At 44.2% G+C, this 17,834-nt stretch overlaps 1 protein-coding gene across 2 annotated transcripts in view; it reads right to left on the bottom strand.

Moving 5' to 3' along the window:
• The window catches only part of ldlrad3 (low density lipoprotein receptor class A domain containing 3), a 102,738-nt gene that overhangs the window by 43,228 nt on the left and 41,676 nt on the right, over positions 1-17,834 (bottom strand). For both annotated transcript variants that reach the window (XM_060838720.1, XM_060838721.1), the window contains exons 2-3: positions 10,157-10,303; positions 6,955-7,080 (exon numbers count right to left, since the gene is read on the bottom strand). In XM_060838720.1, the coding sequence (XP_060694703.1) occupies positions 6,955-7,080; positions 10,157-10,303 (273 nt within the window). The remainder of the gene's footprint in view (positions 1-6,954; positions 7,081-10,156; positions 10,304-17,834) is intronic.

Below are 17,834 nucleotides of genomic sequence, written 5' to 3'. Positions count from 1 at the left end.
GACACTGTGAGTTTGTCCAGGGACTGAGAGAGACACTGAGTTTATACAGGGACTGAGGGAGACATTGTGAGTTTATACAGGGACTGAGGGAGACACTGAGCTTATACAGGGACTGAGGGAGACATTGTGAGTTTATACAGGGACTGAGGGAGACACTGAGCTTATACAGGGACTGAGGGAGACATTGTGAGTTTATACAGGGACTGAGAGAGACACTGGGAGTTTATACAGGGACTGAGAGAGACACAGTTTATACAGGGACTGAGAGAGACACTGAGTTTATACAGGGACTGAGGGAGACACTGACTTTATATTGGGACTGAGGGAGACACTGAGAGTTTATACACGGACCGAGACACTGTGCGTATACAGGGACTGAGGGAGACACTGTGAGTTTATGCAGGGACTGAGGGAGACACTGAGTTTATACAGGGACTGAGGGAGACAGTGTGTTTATACAGGGACTTAGGGAGACAGTGTGAGTTTATGCAGGGACTGAGGGAGACAGTGTGAGTTTATGCAGGGACTGAGGGAGACACTGTGAGTTTGTCCAGTGACTGAGGGAGACACTGAGTTTATACAGGGACTGAGGGAGACACTGAGTTTATACAGGGACTGAGGGAGACACTGAGTTTGTCCAGGGACTGAGGGAGACACTGTGAGTTTGTCCAGGGACTGAGGGAGACACTGTGAATTTGTCCAGGGACTGAGGGAGACACTGTGAATTTGTCCAGGGACTGAGGGAGACACTGAGAGTTTGTCCAGGGACTGAGAGAGACACTGAGTTTATACAGGGACTGAGGGAGACATTGTGAGTTTATACAGGGACTGAGGGAGACACTGAGCTTATACAGGGACTGAGGGAGACATTGTGAGTTTATACAGGGACTGAGAGAGACACTGGGAGTTTATACAGGGACTGAGAGAGACACAGTTTATACAGGGACTGAGAGAGACACTGAGTTTATACAGGGACTGAGAGAGACACTGACTTTATATTGGGACTGAGGGAGACACTGAGTTTGTCCAGGAACTGAGAGAGACACTGTGAGTTTGTCCAGGGACTGAGGGAGACACTGTGAGTTTATGCAGGGACTGAGGGAGACACTGAGTTTATATTGGGACTGAGGGAGACAGTGTGAGTTTATACAGGGACTGAGGGAGACACTGAGCTTATACAGGGACTGAGGGAGATACTGATTTATACAGGGACTGAGAGAGACACTGGGAGTTTATACAGGGACTGAGAGAGACACAGTTTATACAAGGACTGAGAGAGACACTGAGTTTATACAGGGACTGAGGGAGACACTGTGAGTTTATACAGAGACTGAGGGAGACACTGTGAGTTAATACAGGGACTGAGGGAGAGACTGAGTTTACACGGGGACTGAGGGCGACACTGAATTTATACAGGGACTGAGGGAGACACTGAGTTTGTCCAGGGACTGAGAGAGACACTGTGAGTTTGTCCAGGGACTGAGGGAGACACTGTGAGTTTATACAGGGACTGAGGGAGACATTGTGAGTTTATACAGGGACTGAGGGAGACATTGTGAGTTTATACAGGGACTGAGAGAGACACTGACTTTATATTGGGACTGAGGGAGACACTGAGTTTATACAGGGACTGAGGGAGACACTAAGAGTTTATACAGGGATTGAGGGAGACAGTGTGAGTTTATGCAGGGACTGAGGGAGACAGTGTGAGTTTATGCAGGGACTGAGGGAGACACTGTGAGTTTGTCCAGTGACTGAGGGAGACACTGAGTTTATACAGGGACTGAGGGAGACACTGAGTTTATACAGGGACTGAGGGAGACACTGAGTTTGTCCAGGGACTGAGGGAGACACTGTGAGTTTGTCCAGGGACTGAGGGAGACACTGTGAATTTGTCCAGGGACTGAGGGAGACACTGTGAATTTGTCCAGGGACTGAGGGAGACACTGAGAGTTTGTCCAGGGACTGAGAGAGACACTGAGTTTATACAGGGACTGAGGGAGACATTGTGAGTTTATACAGGGACTGAGGGAGACACTGAGCTTATACAGGGACTGAGGGAGACATTGTGAGTTTATACAGGGACTGAGAGAGACACTGGGAGTTTATACAGGGACTGAGAGAGACACAGTTTATACAGGGACTGAGAGAGACACTGAGTTTATACAGGGACTGAGAGAGACACTGACTTTATATTGGGACTGAGGGAGACACTGAGTTTGTCCAGGAACTGAGAGAGACACTGTGAGTTTGTCCAGGGACTGAGGGAGACACTGTGAGTTTATGCAGGGACTGAGGGAGACACTGAGTTTATATTGGGACTGAGGGAGACACTGAGAGTTTATACACGGACCGAGACACTGTGCGTATACAGGGACTGAGGGAGACACTGTGAGTTTATGCAGGGACTGAGGGAGACACTGAGTTTATACAGGGACTGAGGGAGACAGTGTGTTTATACAGGGACTTAGGGAGACAGTGTGAGTTTATGCAGGGACTGAGGGAGACAGTGTGAGTTTATGCAGGGACTGAGGGAGACACTGTGAGTTTGTCCAGTGACTGAGGGAGACACTGAGTTTATACAGGGACTGAGGGAGACACTGAGTTTATACAGGGACTGAGGGAGACACTGAGTTTGTCCAGGGACTGAGGGAGACACTGTGAGTTTGTCCAGGGACTGAGGGAGACACTGTGAATTTGTCCAGGGACTGAGGGAGACACTGTGAATTTGTCCAGGGACTGAGGGAGACACTGAGAGTTTGTCCAGGGACTGAGAGAGACACTGAGTTTATACAGGGACTGAGGGAGACATTGTGAGTTTATACAGGGACTGAGGGAGACACTGAGCTTATACAGGGACTGAGGGAGACATTGTGAGTTTATACAGGGACTGAGAGAGACACTGGGAGTTTATACAGGGACTGAGAGAGACACAGTTTATACAGGGACTGAGAGAGACACTGAGTTTATACAGGGACTGAGAGAGACACTGACTTTATATTGGGACTGAGGGAGACACTGAGTTTGTCCAGGAACTGAGAGAGACACTGTGAGTTTGTCCAGGGACTGAGGGAGACACTGTGAGTTTATGCAGGGACTGAGGGAGACACTGAGTTTATATTGGGACTGAGGGAGACAGTGTGAGTTTATACAGGGACTGAGGGAGACACTGAGCTTATACAGGGACTGAGGGAGATACTGATTTATACAGGGACTGAGAGAGACACTGGGAGTTTATACAGGGACTGAGAGAGACACAGTTTATACAAGGACTGAGAGAGACACTGAGTTTATACAGGGACTGAGGGAGACACTGTGAGTTTATACAGAGACTGAGGGAGACACTGTGAGTTAATACAGGGACTGAGGGAGAGACTGAGTTTACACGGGGACTGAGGGCGACACTGAATTTATACAGGGACTGAGGGAGACACTGAGTTTGTCCAGGGACTGAGAGAGACACTGTGAGTTTGTCCAGGGACTGAGGGAGACACTGTGAGTTTATACAGGGACTGAGGGAGACATTGTGAGTTTATACAGGGACTGAGGGAGACATTGTGAGTTTATACAGGGACTGAGAGAGACACTGACTTTATATTGGGACTGAGGGAGACACTGAGTTTATACAGGGACTGAGGGAGACACTAAGAGTTTATACAGGGATTGAGGGAGACATTGTGAGTTTATACAGGGACTGATGTAAGGGTCTCTGGGGAACATCATCATCATTGAATCTTCTTTCAGTGTAACTTAGTGGAATTCACTGCTTGGCATCTTTCTGCTCTATCTTCTGCTAAGTGACACTCTCTCATCCATGACCTGTCCTATAATATGACACCACGCTAGCGCATTTTACTTCTGTCTGACTGCCAGCAATCATTGTGTGAGTGTCAGCAAGAAACAAATGTCACGTTTTCTCTATAATTCTACTGTTCCTCGATAGCAGCTGTTACTTCACTACACAGTCTATTCTGTTTCCAAAGCACCCTTCAGCACCGTCACATGTTTTTTTTTAAAACCCTATTTATACTCAAGCTATTTCAAAATGTCACCTGAGGGCTAAGACTCCGGCCGGTACTTTACAAAGGGCTGCTGGGGAAGCACTTGCCTTTGGATCCTGGGAGTTTTTCCGTGATCTGAGGGTCAGGCTGAAATCGGAATAGCTCCTGAACAGGCAGCAGCATCAGGCATGTAGGCACCATTTGTCGCCACTGCACTTGCCCTTGGATTAAGGGCTCCACTGCATCACTGACAGCGCTGGTCTAATGGCAGCAATCAGACCCCAAAAGCATTTAGACACAGGGATTATCACAGTCTGGAAACCACGTTCAATGCTGTGCTCCAGCATGGCCTCTTTCCTGTCTCTGAGAGCTACCAACTGGGGAGGGTGAGGCACTGAGACAGGACCCAGACTGTCCCTTGGGTGAGCCACCGAGGCAGAGTTGAGTGCAGCTGAGGCTTGCTTCATTGATTCCTGCAGAGCAGAGCTGTGGGGGTGAGAATCGCACTCATCCACATTCTCCTGTCCATACCAATCTAATAGCCCCTGGTTGAACCACAGTCCGGTTAATTGAATGCTGGACAATTGATGCCGGATAACATAGTTAACAAAGTATCGGGACATTGCGCTCTTGTTCAGAGAATCCGAAATTCGGTTAGTCAAATGCTGGATAATTAAGGTTCCTCTGTATTCTGTAGTTCCCATGTCCTACAGTGATCTTACACAGGAGTAACAACAATCTCTATTCTGAACAGCTTGCAAAGAAGATGATTGAAGAACCTCAGGCAAATATCTCCGGGGAGCACTGGTGAACTGTAATATTTCATTGGCATCCAGTTCAATTGTGTGGAAATCCCAGGCTCATCGAGCAAATCTTACTCTTCTTCAAATGGGAATTTGATTGAAAGTATATTATTATTGGATGTTGTGACTCACACTATGACAGCAACTGGGTCTATTTTAGAATATTATCCACCTAATTTCAAGGTTTGTATTCAAGGATAATCAGAGCTGAACACCGAAAACTCCCTTTAGCAAACATCAGAGGAAACTCACGTTAGGAATCACAGGGGAACTAGCAAAAGAACCAGAGGGAAGATGAAGACAATTTTATCTTTTGTGATCTAGAATTCACCATCACAAAGGAATTGGACAAATAATAGAAGAGGGAAATTGTCAGATGTAGGGGAAGTGAGACTTCCAGTCTGGAAAGCTGGAGCACAGGACCAGCATTAGGAAAGTTGGGCTGAATGGCCTCCTACTAGGCTGCATTATTGTGTGTCAAACGAGGAGCTTCTCCTGGTTTCTGGAGCTTAATGACTCTCTTTCTCTGCTAGCACTCAACGGTGTTTGGGTGGGGCAAGGGAAGTCAGGATCAGGGAGGAGAGGAGGCCATCAGATGGCATGCAGGGTCATGGCTTTGAGGGGTCACGGAGGTCAGAGGCACAATGACGACTTCACCGCCATTAACATCACAACAGAACAGCCCTGAAGCTCCTTCTCCATAAAACAAGGAAACTGCTTGAACGTGCCGCTGCTGGAAAATTCTATCAAATGATGGCACAGACAGATGATTGCATGTTGTCAGAAACGATTAGATATGGCGCTTTCGTAACTTTAACCTTTACCCGACTGCACAAACAACAACGTCCTGTGCTAGGAGCAACAGAATAAGCAGAGTTTCAAGTGTTAAGATAATAGTTCTAGCCCATTTGGACTCAGTTCTGGTAAGACAGGTTTTCCTCTCTGAACAAGAGTTCTTAGAGGAATTCTTGTTAACTATGAGTGTGTTCAAATGCTCCCCAGTGCCTATATAGGTTTCTGAACGCTGCTGAACCAGATGCAATGTACTTCGGTAGGGAGATGGATTAATGTACTGAGTGCTGTTGCATATCCTTGCAGTAAGTAAAGTTGTAAGGGAAGTTGTGGTAACCACACTGATATGTAAGTCAGTCCATATGGAACGTGCTCCTGTGGTCAAATTAAAGTAGTTCGTCTCAGTGTTGCATGGAGTTTCTACGATTAACATGTTTCATAACACAAGATACCATGATGTGGCACTGTCACCACCACTGATGGTGACCCCTCCACCACCGTCATTTCTTGGAGGTATCAGAATGATCGAATATCTTTGAGGAATCAGATCTGCTAATAACCTCTCCAAACGTTAGAAGGTGGTGAAGGGACCATCAATCCCTGGAAAGATGCACATAGAGAGGGCATGTCCGAGCAGTGAGCGGTGGCAGACTAGAGGAAGAATTGGAACAAACATAAACAATGGAGGGAGGGAGTAGATAGTGCAGATTGCCTGGCTATGCAGTCAAAGGCTGTTCACATCAGGACACATTTAGCCTTCCCAAACAAATTCCTCTAAGGCTTTTCTGGACTTTGCACCAACTTATTCAAGTTTCTGGCCCTCGTAACTGTTCTGCAGGGGTAACCTGAAGAGGTTAACTTGCACGGAGATGCCCAGAATTCTGTGGAATGTACTGGAAGCACCGTCACCTGTCCTCCAATACCGTTCTGGGAGACTCCAGGAATCAAAAAGCAATCTCCCGGACACTATTGTGATAAACTGGGAGAGGAAAATCAGACAGGGAATAAAATCACTTAGTTATTTTTTCAAAAATAACACGTGCTTTCTTCGAACAGTTAGTTGTACAAAAATGATCTAAAAGGAGAAGAGATGGCTTTTTCGAACAGGAGGGCAGTTGCAGGTTGAAGGTCGTGTGATAAACCTTTTGGGAATACTTCCAACTGGCGCTAGTGACCGTAAATAATAGATTTATGGTGCTACAAAGAGTGAGGCGGATTACAAACTCTTAAGAAAAAGATAAAAAGATTTAAATAGGTTATGTATCGAAAGCAAAGTGAGAAACCTGTTCGAACTGAAGCTGACTAAAGTTTGCCGCCGTTCTTTATCAGCATATCGCAATGACGATTAAAGCACTTACTGCAGTTCTCCTCATCACTACCATCTGGACAATCCTCAAATCCATTACAACGGAAACGCCCAATGATACAATGGACGCCACTTGCACAGGGGAAGAAGGTTGGTGCGCACTTGGATTTGACTTTTGCTGTAAGGGAGAGGAGGAGATAAGATCAGAGGAAAGTCCAGGAAAGGCAACAAAAGAAAACTCATTTATGCAAACATTAAAAACAAAAGGATCTGAGAGCTTGGAGTCTGAACTCCAGGAGCCCTGTGAAATCCAGATCAACTCTGCTCACTGACCCATAGCAACGCGAATCACAAGCGAGAAGATCAACAGCTGCCCTCACATTTAGAAACACGGGTTTAGTTTGTCAGTTAATAAATCTGCCCATCCCTCTGCACTCACTGCCTCTCTCAACAGATGGTGTCTGCGAATGGGAGGGTTCGGAGACACCGGCTTTTAACTCTTTACATGCCGAATTCCCTCTAGTCATTTTCAAAAATCTTTGAAAGTTGCAATGATGACCGAATCAGCAGACATGTGGCAGCTGGAAATACAATGTCAGCAAAATGAAGGAGCTGGTTATTGACATCAGGAAGCAGAGTGGATCAATGTGTGCATCAATGGTGGAGATGGCTGACAGGGTCAGGTTCCTGGGAGTGGTGATCACCAACAATTTATCCTGGTCTGTCCACATTGACAGAATGGTCAAGAAAGTGTAACAACTGCTCTACTATCTCAGGAAGCTCAGGAAATTTGGCATGTCCACAATGACTCTTACCAATTTTTACAGATGCACCATGGAAAGCAGCCTATCTCCTATACAGAGGGATGGGTAGATTTATTAACTGACAGACTAAACCTAAACGTGAGGGCAGCTGTTGATCTTCCCCCTTGTGATTTGTGTTGCTATGGGTCAGTGAGCAGAGTCGATCTGGATTTCACAGGGCTCCAAGAGCGTGGTATCGCTACTGCTTTTCCCAAGATCACAAAACACTACAGAGAGTCGTCAGTACAGCCCAACCCATCACGCAAACCAGCCTTCCAGCCATTGACTCCATCTCTACCTCCTGCTGACTTGGGAAAGCAACCAACTTCATCAAAGACCCCTCCCACCCCTGGTATACTCTCTTCCATTGGGCAGAAAATATAAAAGTTTGAATACACTTTTAAACAGATTCAAGAACAGCTTCTTCCCTGCTGTTAACAAGCTTTTGAATAGACCTCTCAAATATTAATGTTGATCTCTCTCTCTCTCTGCACCTTCTCTATGGCTGTAACACTGTATTCTATACTCTATTCTGCTACCCTGGTGCACTTGGAATGGAATAATCTGCCTGCAAGCATGCAAAGCAAAACTTTTCACTGTATCTCGGTACATGTGACAACAATGAATCAAATCAATCAAATCAAGCATAACGAGTGACCCCGGGGATAGGGAGTGTAATCACAGGGCTTGAGTTGAGGAATTCAGTTAACCCTGCAGCGTAGGAGTGCAGCACTATTGGAGGTACTGGCTGAAATGCTCCAGTCTCTGGATTGTTGGAGATCTCACACGGGAATGCCTCGGGCAGTTTGAACTTATGACAGGAAAGTCCCCAGGACTCTCTGCAAAAAACTCCAATTCCTCAGGCAGTTCCATGATGCCCAACTGGATAGTTATTCATGGAATGTTGGCAGAGGAATCCTGGGGTATGGATCTTACAGTCCCAGAGGTGGGAAAGTAAATTGAATCAGTGGCATGTTGGTACTCAGAACTCTGATCTCTTCCTGCTCTGGCTGGATTCAATTCTGGGTAGGAAGGCTAAAATGATGACCTCTCACCATGCTGCAAATAGACATTTGGAGTGGTGAATTAATTACCACCTCAAGGCCAAAACATATGAACGTTTACACTAAGAGTAACAAGAGGCCATTTGGCCCCCAAATGCGATAAGATCATGACTGATTTCCCATGGTCTTGACAGCATATTTCATCCTACCTTCAATAACCTATGACTGCTCTGTTAGTCACAAATCTAACAAGCTCCACCTTCAAAATAGCCCTTAATAGCCCTTCTTCCACTGCTTTCTAGGCAAAAGAATTTCACAGGCTCTCAACCTGCTGAAAGAAAGTTCCTGTCATGTCCTAAACAAGGAGACCCCTTTTAAAAAAAACTGCTTCCTTTAGTTTTAGTCTCACCTACAAGGGGAAACATCCTTTCAGCATGTCCCCCCGTCAACCCCCGTTAGGCTCTTTTGTGGTTTAATGAGAACCGTCTTTCATCATTCTGAACACCCACGGATATAGGCCCAACATGTCTACTCTTCTGAACAGACAGTAAAGCTCCCTCTGCATTAAATACTCACAGAGTCAGGGACAGAATGAGGTTAGATACACAGTAAAGCTCTCTCTACACACTCTGCATTAAACACTCCCAGGACAGGGACAGGATAGAGTTAGCTACATAGTAAAGCTTCCTCTGCGTGCTCCACATTAAACACTCCCAAGGCAGGGACAGCATGAGTTAGTTACAAAGTAAAGCTCTCTGACACTATCCCATTCAAACACTCCCAGGGACAGGGATAGCACGAGTTGAGAAACACAGTAAAACTCCCTCTACACTTCTCCGCATCAAACACTCTCGGGACAGATAGAGCAAGTCGTAGCCCAGCTTGTGTAATCTTCTTTCATAAGGGAAAGGGTCAGTACAATCACATAATAAATGAGTGTGGATAGGCAGTCAGCTGGGGGCAAGGATTCCCTTAATCTACACAAAATCCCAGGATTCTCTGCATGCTGCTGGGCTTGTTGAGAGAAACTTAGAATCCAGAAATGGAAGAAGACAGGATAACATTTGTGCATCACTTTCCAGACCTCTCGAAATCCTGGGGCAGTTTCCAGTAGTGCTAGTGTGTAGCTGATTTAATGTAGGTGTGTAAAAAGCTAGTTAAAAGATAAATCTGACACCCTGGATACATCAAGTCAGGAAAGGTGCAGACACAAGGCTGCCAACTTGGCATAGTTTTTCAGCAATTCATCATGTTTTCTGAAACACTAACACATCTGGACATTCAGTAATTTATCGCCAATCTGCTTTCAGCCTTGAATTGATGTGTGACTGATTGTCAGGCCCGTCACACATGACTGGGCAGCCGTGAGGTAACATGGGTTTTAGATCACTCACAGAAAGGACCTGGAACAGGAGCTGTCTAAGATAAACAGTGAACCATCACTCACGACATTCCTTTTCATCGCTCTTGTCAAAGCAGTCCGGCAGGCCGTCACACTGCCAGGCGCCAGGAATGCACTTGCCGTTGCTGCAGATGAAGTTCCCAGGAATGTTACACTCGTTGGTGAAGTTGTTCCCAGGCAGGAGCTGGCTTTCTGTTCAAAAGACAGAACACAAGAGAGAAGCCCTGTCAATACAGCTGAGTACATAAAGCCCCATCTACAGCATTATCATGGCATAAGTGTGCATGTGCAATGGATCTGTACACGGATATATATTTATGCCACTGTGTGTTGTCTCTGTTATGGTGCTTCTCTCTGCATGCAACTAGGTGTCTATCTGCATGAGACTATGAATGCTATTGTGTGTAATGAGAACAAACAGCTGAAGAAACTCTGCAGGTGTGGCAGCATCTATGGAGAGAAAGCAGGGCTAACTTCAAGTTCAGTGACTCTTCTTCAGACATGTTTCTGTTTGTGCATACCTGAACATCTATTCTGGTTCATTCAAGTCACTGTAAGTGCATCAGCTATTCGTGTTGTTATCCCTGCAATGCTCAGAGTCTGATCTTTCAGTTGAAGATTTCTGCAGCTCACGATTGTCTTGAACGTAGGTTGTTGGAGGATTTGCCTGATGCACTTGGGTAAGCTTGAGTTAGAAATGTCTGTCACTTTGTACGCTGTCAGCAGTCGTTAATGCAGTAACCTTCGTGTTTAGTCTACTGAGGTAGGAAATATCAGCATAAACCCAGTATTTCTAATGGTATTCTTCTTCACTTGCCTTTCACTAATGCAACTTGGGTCTCAAGATTTTGTTTGATGACATCAGTATGAAGCATTGAGGAACAGGTATAAACCACTCTGCCCATTCAGTCTATCCCACAATTCTAGATCATGGCTGATCATTTTCTACAATTTCTTGGACTGTCTCCATACTCCTTGATGGCATCAGTCTCCAGAGAGTATCAACTTCTGTCTTGAACCTGCTCATAGTTCTCTTGGGGAGAAATTTACAAAGATTCACTACTCTCTGAATAAAGAAATTCCTCCTCATCTCAGTCTATCTTTACTCTGAGATTGCAGCTGGTGGTTTTAGAGTCACCAATCTGGGGTATCATCAAATCCTTGTCTACCTTGTCATTTTCAATGGGATAATTCCGACTGACCTGTAGTGTATTTCCAACAGCTTCCGAGTTTAATTTCACATTTCAAGTACCTCCAGCTTTTCATCTGCAAAAAGTGAATTTCAAAGAGCCTGTTTTTGATTTGGGAGACTGTCTGAAATGTGATTCGGCTCAGTGTACTCAACACATGGGTACAAACCCATTGAATAACTTGTACTTTTGTCTCTAATGTTTTGAATCTGGGCAGAGAAAGCAGAATATCTGTAAAGTATCGTTGAAAATTAAAATAAGCTGATAACCACATCAGCATTCAAAGGCTTGTTTTCCAGAAACCTCTTTCCAATTGTTCACTCTGAGACACGCAGAGGATGAGAGAATATGATTTCAAAATTCCCCCAAAGGGACGCACAGCTCAAAAGAATTAGCTCACTGTCTCACAGTCTGGTAATCAATATTACATCTTCTGTCACCTACAGAGAGTTGACAATTAACAGTCACTAAGTAGACTGAGCCATGACGATTAATGTGCACAACAGATGAAGGTACTCCTGCTGGGAAATCTGTTTCCAGTTGACAGGACACATGTAAAGGTAGTCACTAGCTAATTAGCTATCAAAGTCCCATTAAAAATAGAAAGCCTTTTAGGATTTCAGGTCCATCTTACAAATGATAACTTTAGTCAAAATACTTAGAGTCGGAGTCATGTAGCATAGATAAAGACTCATCTGCGCTGAGCTGATATCTCAATCTGATCTACTCCCATTTGCCAGCATTTGGCCCATATCCCTCCAAACCCTTCCTATTCATATACCCATCCAGATGCCTTTTAAATGTTATAATTGTACCAGCCTCCACCACTTCCTTCGGTAGCTTGTTCCACGTAATGCACCACCCTCTGCATGAAAAAGTTACCCCTTAGCACCTTTTTAAATCTTTCCCCTCTCAACTATTCCTTCTTGTTCTGGACTCCCCCACCCTGGTAAAAAGACCTTGGCCATTCACCCTATTCATGCCTCTCATGATTTTAGAGACCTCTATAAGGTTACTCCTTCATTTAACTTTACATCATACCATTCAATGACCTTCATGACCAATGAAGCAATTCTAGAGAGATATTGCTGTTGTCGTATCGACTTTGGATGAGAAGAAACATGTTTTTTTCTCCTGGATTTGTGCAAATGTAGGACAGATTCCCAGCTAAATATCTCAGTGCATCTGATACTCCTACTTGGAGAGAGATAGAGATAACTCCAAACTTGCTTTAACCAGGCTCAATCATCATGTACGATCCATTCCCATGTTATTTAATGTGAACTCAGAGACTTATAGGATCACAGAATTCCAATAGTGTGGAAGCAGACCATTTGGCCTATCGAGTCCACATTGACTCTTTTAAGAGCAGCCCACCCAGACTTCCCCCTACCCTATAACCCTGCGTGTCATGGCTAATCCACCTAGCCTGCACAACTCTGGACACCATGGGCAATTTCCCACTGCCAATCCATCAAACCTGGTCATCTTTGGACTGTGGAAGGAAACTGGAGCACCCGGAGGAAACCCATGCAGACACGGGGACAACATGCAAACTCCACAGAGACAGTGGCCCGAGGTTGGTTTCAAACCCAGGTGCCTGGTGCTGTGAGACAGCAGTGCTAACCACTGAGCCACCATGCTGGTCCAGAAACTTAGTATATAATCTAAGCATCAACAGAAGCTGAAAGAACATTGATGTAATCAAGGCCAAATTTAAACTGTATTTTTGCTGGGAATAAAATACAAATGGATCTTCGTAGATGAAGACAAGGTACTGTCTTCACAATGATGTGAATGTGTTTCAACTCATTCAATGCCACATCTTCAACCCAGACTGATACAGCATGTCTCATGATTCAGTACTTGAAACCTCAAGGGTTTCCACAATCTGATGCTATCACATATTCTGCCTGCATTATCCAATATTGTGTGACAGGATTCTGTGTAATTCCTGTCCACTCTAAAAAAAGAGGTCAATAGTAAACAGGAAAATTTAATCCGCACTAGGGGCTGTGCTGAGTTCTATAATAATAGCGGATACTAAAATACATAGGAAATAGTGACAACAGGGTTTGGTGATGCATGTACAGAATCGGGCTGCCTTAAATACCTCCCATATCCTGGAATCTGAGATACTCACACAAGTGAGTATAGAGACTGGTCTCAGGTAGTTAGCATGAGCTCCTCACATTGTGGCACCATCGAGGGACATGCTGCAAATTATTTGAGGAAATTGGAACTTCCAAATATTAAAGATGAATTAATTATGCAGTGATACAGGTTACCAGGAAAGTGCAAATCCACTGTCAGAGGAAGGGTAGTTCTGCACAATTTAATTACCACCCACAGCAACCTTCACTCTCAACTCTCAATTACTATTCTCAAATTACCAATTCCAACTCTCATCCATTTAATTACTAATTACATTCCATACAAAGTTCAATCTAGATACACTATAAAAAGCAATTACAGACTCAACCATCCCATCTATTCAAATTAAGAGCCAGTTTCTCTCTCTATTCCAAATACAAACCCACCTCCTCCCTCTATTCTAATTACAGACCACTTCCACCCTCTATTCTAAATGCAAACCCAGCTGGTCCCTTTATTCTAATTACAGACCCAGCTCCTCCCTCTATTCTAATTACAGACCCTCCTCCTCCCTTTATTCTAATTACAGACCCAGCTCCTACCTCTTCTAAATACAAACCCAGTTCCTCCCTTTATTCTAATTACAGACCCACCTCCTCCCTTTATTCTAATTACAGGCCCAGCTCCTACCTCTTCTACATACAAACCCAGTTCCTCCCTTTATAATAATTACAGACTCAGCTCCACCCTCTATTCTAAGTAGAAACCCAGGTCCACCCTTTATTCTAATTACAGACCCAGCTACTCCCTCTATTCCAATTACAGACCCACCTCCTCCCTTTATTCTAAATACAAACCCAGCTCCTCCCTTTATTCTAAATACAAACGCAGCTCCTCCCTCTATTCTAAATACAAACCCAGCTCCTCCCTCTATTCTAAATACAAACCCAGCTCCTCACCTTTATTCTAATTACAGACCCAGCTCTTCCCTCTTCTAATTACAGACCCACCTTCTCCCTTTATTCTAATTACAGACCCAGCTCCTCCCTCTATTTTAATTACAGACCCAGCTCCACCTTCTATTCTAATTAGACCCAGCTCCTCCCTTTATCCTAAATACAAACCCAGCTCCTCACCTTTATTCTAATTATAGACCCAGTTCCTCCCTCTATTCTAATTACAGACCCACCTCCTCCCTCTATTTTAAATACAAACCCAGCTCCTCCCCTCTGTTCTACATACAAACCCAGCTCCTCCCTCTATTTTAATTACAGACCCACCTCCTCCCTCTATTCTAAATAGAAACCCAGCTCCTCCCCTCTATTCTACATACAAACCCAGCTCCACCCTTTATTCTAATTACAGACAGAGCTCTTCCCTGTATTCAAATTACAAAGCCAGTCCTTACCTCTAATTACATACATACCCAGCTTCTCCATTTGTCGCAATTTCAAAGCCAGGTCCTCTCTCTATTCTAATTACAAACTCAGTTCCTCCATTTGTTCCAATTACAAACCCAGCTCTTCCCTCTATTCTAATTACAGACCCAGCCCCTCCCTCTGTTCCAATAACAAACACAGTTCCTCCTTATATTCTAAGTTACTGCCCTGACATAGGGTGTTGGTGCTGTTGATGTCAGTTATCTACACTGGAAGTAAAAGCTGGAACCAACTCTGCCCACCATGATGATGAACAATCCCACTCAAGCTAAGGAACCCTGAACCCGCTCAGCATCCTACTCAGTAGCCCACCTTCAACCCCTCTGGCTACACTGCTAACCCTAAACTTAAATGACTCTTATCCACTTTCTGCCTTACTCTCACATTTCCAGGGATGGGAAACAGTGAAGCAGTGTGCTGGTGACCAACATGGAGACATGGAGCAAATTGCAATTCCAGGATTTAACAGCACACATTTTATAGTTGCTGTTCTTTGTTGCAATGACTGTAGTGGCCTGAGCCATCCCCTGCAGCTATGGTGGCAACAAGTGCAATTATTTAAGTACAGGCCTTGCTTCACTATTGTCTCTCCACAGTGAGGAAGTGTTACTGTCAATGGACTAGTAATTGAGAACCCCAGGCCAATATTCAATATTCCAGTCAATATTCAAGTCCCATCATTGGAAAAGGGTGAAATCTGAGATAAATACTTGAGTTATGGTGATCATGTGTCAATTGTGAAACCAAATTTCAAAATCCAACTGGTCTTGCCCTTTGGGGCAAGAAATTTGCCATCTTTACCAAACACAGGATTGCTGGTGTCTTGAAAACCATTAAAGTAGATCTATCCCCAAGGCCTGATGGGATCTGTCCCAGGATACTGAAGGAGGCAGGGAAGAGATGGCAGGAGCCTTGACAGAGATCTTTGTACCCCCTTTAGCCTCAGGCAAGGTCCCAGAACGCTGGAGAATTGCCAGTGTTGTTCCTTTGTTAGAGAAGGGCAACAGAGATATTCCCGGAAATTATCAGCTTGTGAGCCTTACATCAGTGGTAGGGAAATTATTGGAGAAGACTTTTAGGGACAAGATTTACTCACATTTAGAAAAGAATGGACTTAGTAAGGATAACCAACATAAGAACATAAGAGCTAGGAGCAGGAGTAGGCTGTCTGGCCCTCCAAGCCTATCCACCATTCAATAAAATCATGGCCTCAGGTCCACTTAGCTGCGTTTTCACCATATCCCTTAGTTCCTTTATCTTTCAAAAACATATCTACCTTATCTTTAAAAGTGATTACTGAAGTAGTGTCAAGTACTTCCTGAGCAAGGAATTGTACAGACTAACAACCCACTGGGTGAAGAAGTTCCTTCTCAGTTCAGTCCTAAATCTGCTCCCTCTAACTTTGAGGCCATGTTCTCTTTCCTAGTTTCATCTACCAGTGGAATCATCATATCTATTTCTATTTTATCGATTCCCTTCATAATTTTATATGTTTCTATAAGATCCTGCCTCTTTCTTCTGAATTCCAATGAGTATAATCCCAGTCTACTCAGTCTCTTCTCATAAACCAACCCCCTCAACTCCGGAATCAACCTAGTGAACCTCCCCTCCAGTGCCAGTCCATTCTTTCTCAAGTTAAAGAGACCAATTTGCACACAGTACTCCAGATGTGGCCTCACCAGCGCCTTATACAGCTATAACATAACTTCTCTGCTTTTAAACTCAACCCCTTTCGCAATGAAGGACAAAATTCCATTTGCCTTTCTAATTACTTGTCACACCTGCAGACAAACCTTCTGTGATTCATGCACAAGGACACCCAGGTCCCTCTGCAAATCAACATGCTGCAACTTTTTATCCAATCAAGTAATAATCTACTTTGCTGTTACTTCTACCAAAATGTATGACTTCACATTTACCAACATTACATTCCATCTGCCAAACCTTTCCCCACTCACTCAATGTATCTATGTTCCTTGACAAAGTTTCGCAGTCCTCTGCACACTTTGCTCTGCCACTCATCTGAGTGTCATCAGCAAATTTTGACATTGTATACGTGGTCCCCAACTCCAAATTATCTATATAAATTGTAAATATTGTGGTTCCAACATCGATTCCTGAAGCACATCACCAGTCACTGATTGCTTACCAGAACAGCATTCATTTATCCCCACTCTTTGCTTCCTGTCAGTCAACCAGTCCTCCATCCACACTAATACTCTATCCCTAATACCATGCATCCTTATCTTAGGCAGCAGCCTCTTGTACAGCACCTTGTCAAAGGTCTTTTGGAGATCTAGGTACACCACATCCACAGGGTCCCCATTGTTCACCTTACTTGAAATGTCTTCATAGAATTCTAAAAGATTTGTGAAACATGACCTGCCCTTCATGAACCCACGCTGTGTCTGTACAACGGGACAATTTCTTTAGAGACGTTCTACTATTTCTTCCTTGATAATAGACTCAAGAATCTTCCCCACTACAGAGGTTAAGCTCACTGGTCCATAATTCACCATCATTTCTCTACTTCCCTTTTTAAACACTGGCATCACATTTGCTATTTTCCAATCTGCTGGGACTGCCCCAGAGTCCAGTGAATTTTGGAAAATTATCACCAGTCCACCTGCTATTTCTCCCGCCATCTCTTTCGTACCCTGGGATGCATTCCATCAGGACCAGGATACTTACTTATCCTTAGCTCCATTAGCTTACCCAACACGAGTTCTTCCATAATAATAATTGTTCTCACCTACCTTCGTCTCTTTGTCACTTACTGGCATGTTATTAGTATCCTCCACTGTCAAGACTGATGCAAAATACCTGTTCAACGCGTCAGCCATTTCATTGTCTCCCATAACTAACTGCCCCTTCTCATCTCTAAAGGACCAAATTTACTTTAGTCACTCTTTTTCGTTTTATATATTTATAGAAACTTTTGCTATCTGTCTTTATATCCTATGCTAGCTTTTCCCCCATACTCTATCTTACTTTTCTTTA

The sequence above is a fragment of the Hemiscyllium ocellatum genome, chromosome 18, assembly GCF_020745735.1.
Source record: "Hemiscyllium ocellatum isolate sHemOce1 chromosome 18, sHemOce1.pat.X.cur, whole genome shotgun sequence".
NCBI classification, from domain to species: Eukaryota; Metazoa; Chordata; class Chondrichthyes; order Orectolobiformes; family Hemiscylliidae; genus Hemiscyllium; species Hemiscyllium ocellatum.
The sequence above is the reverse complement of the archived record's forward strand: the minus strand, read 5'-3'. Positions and strand labels throughout refer to the sequence as shown.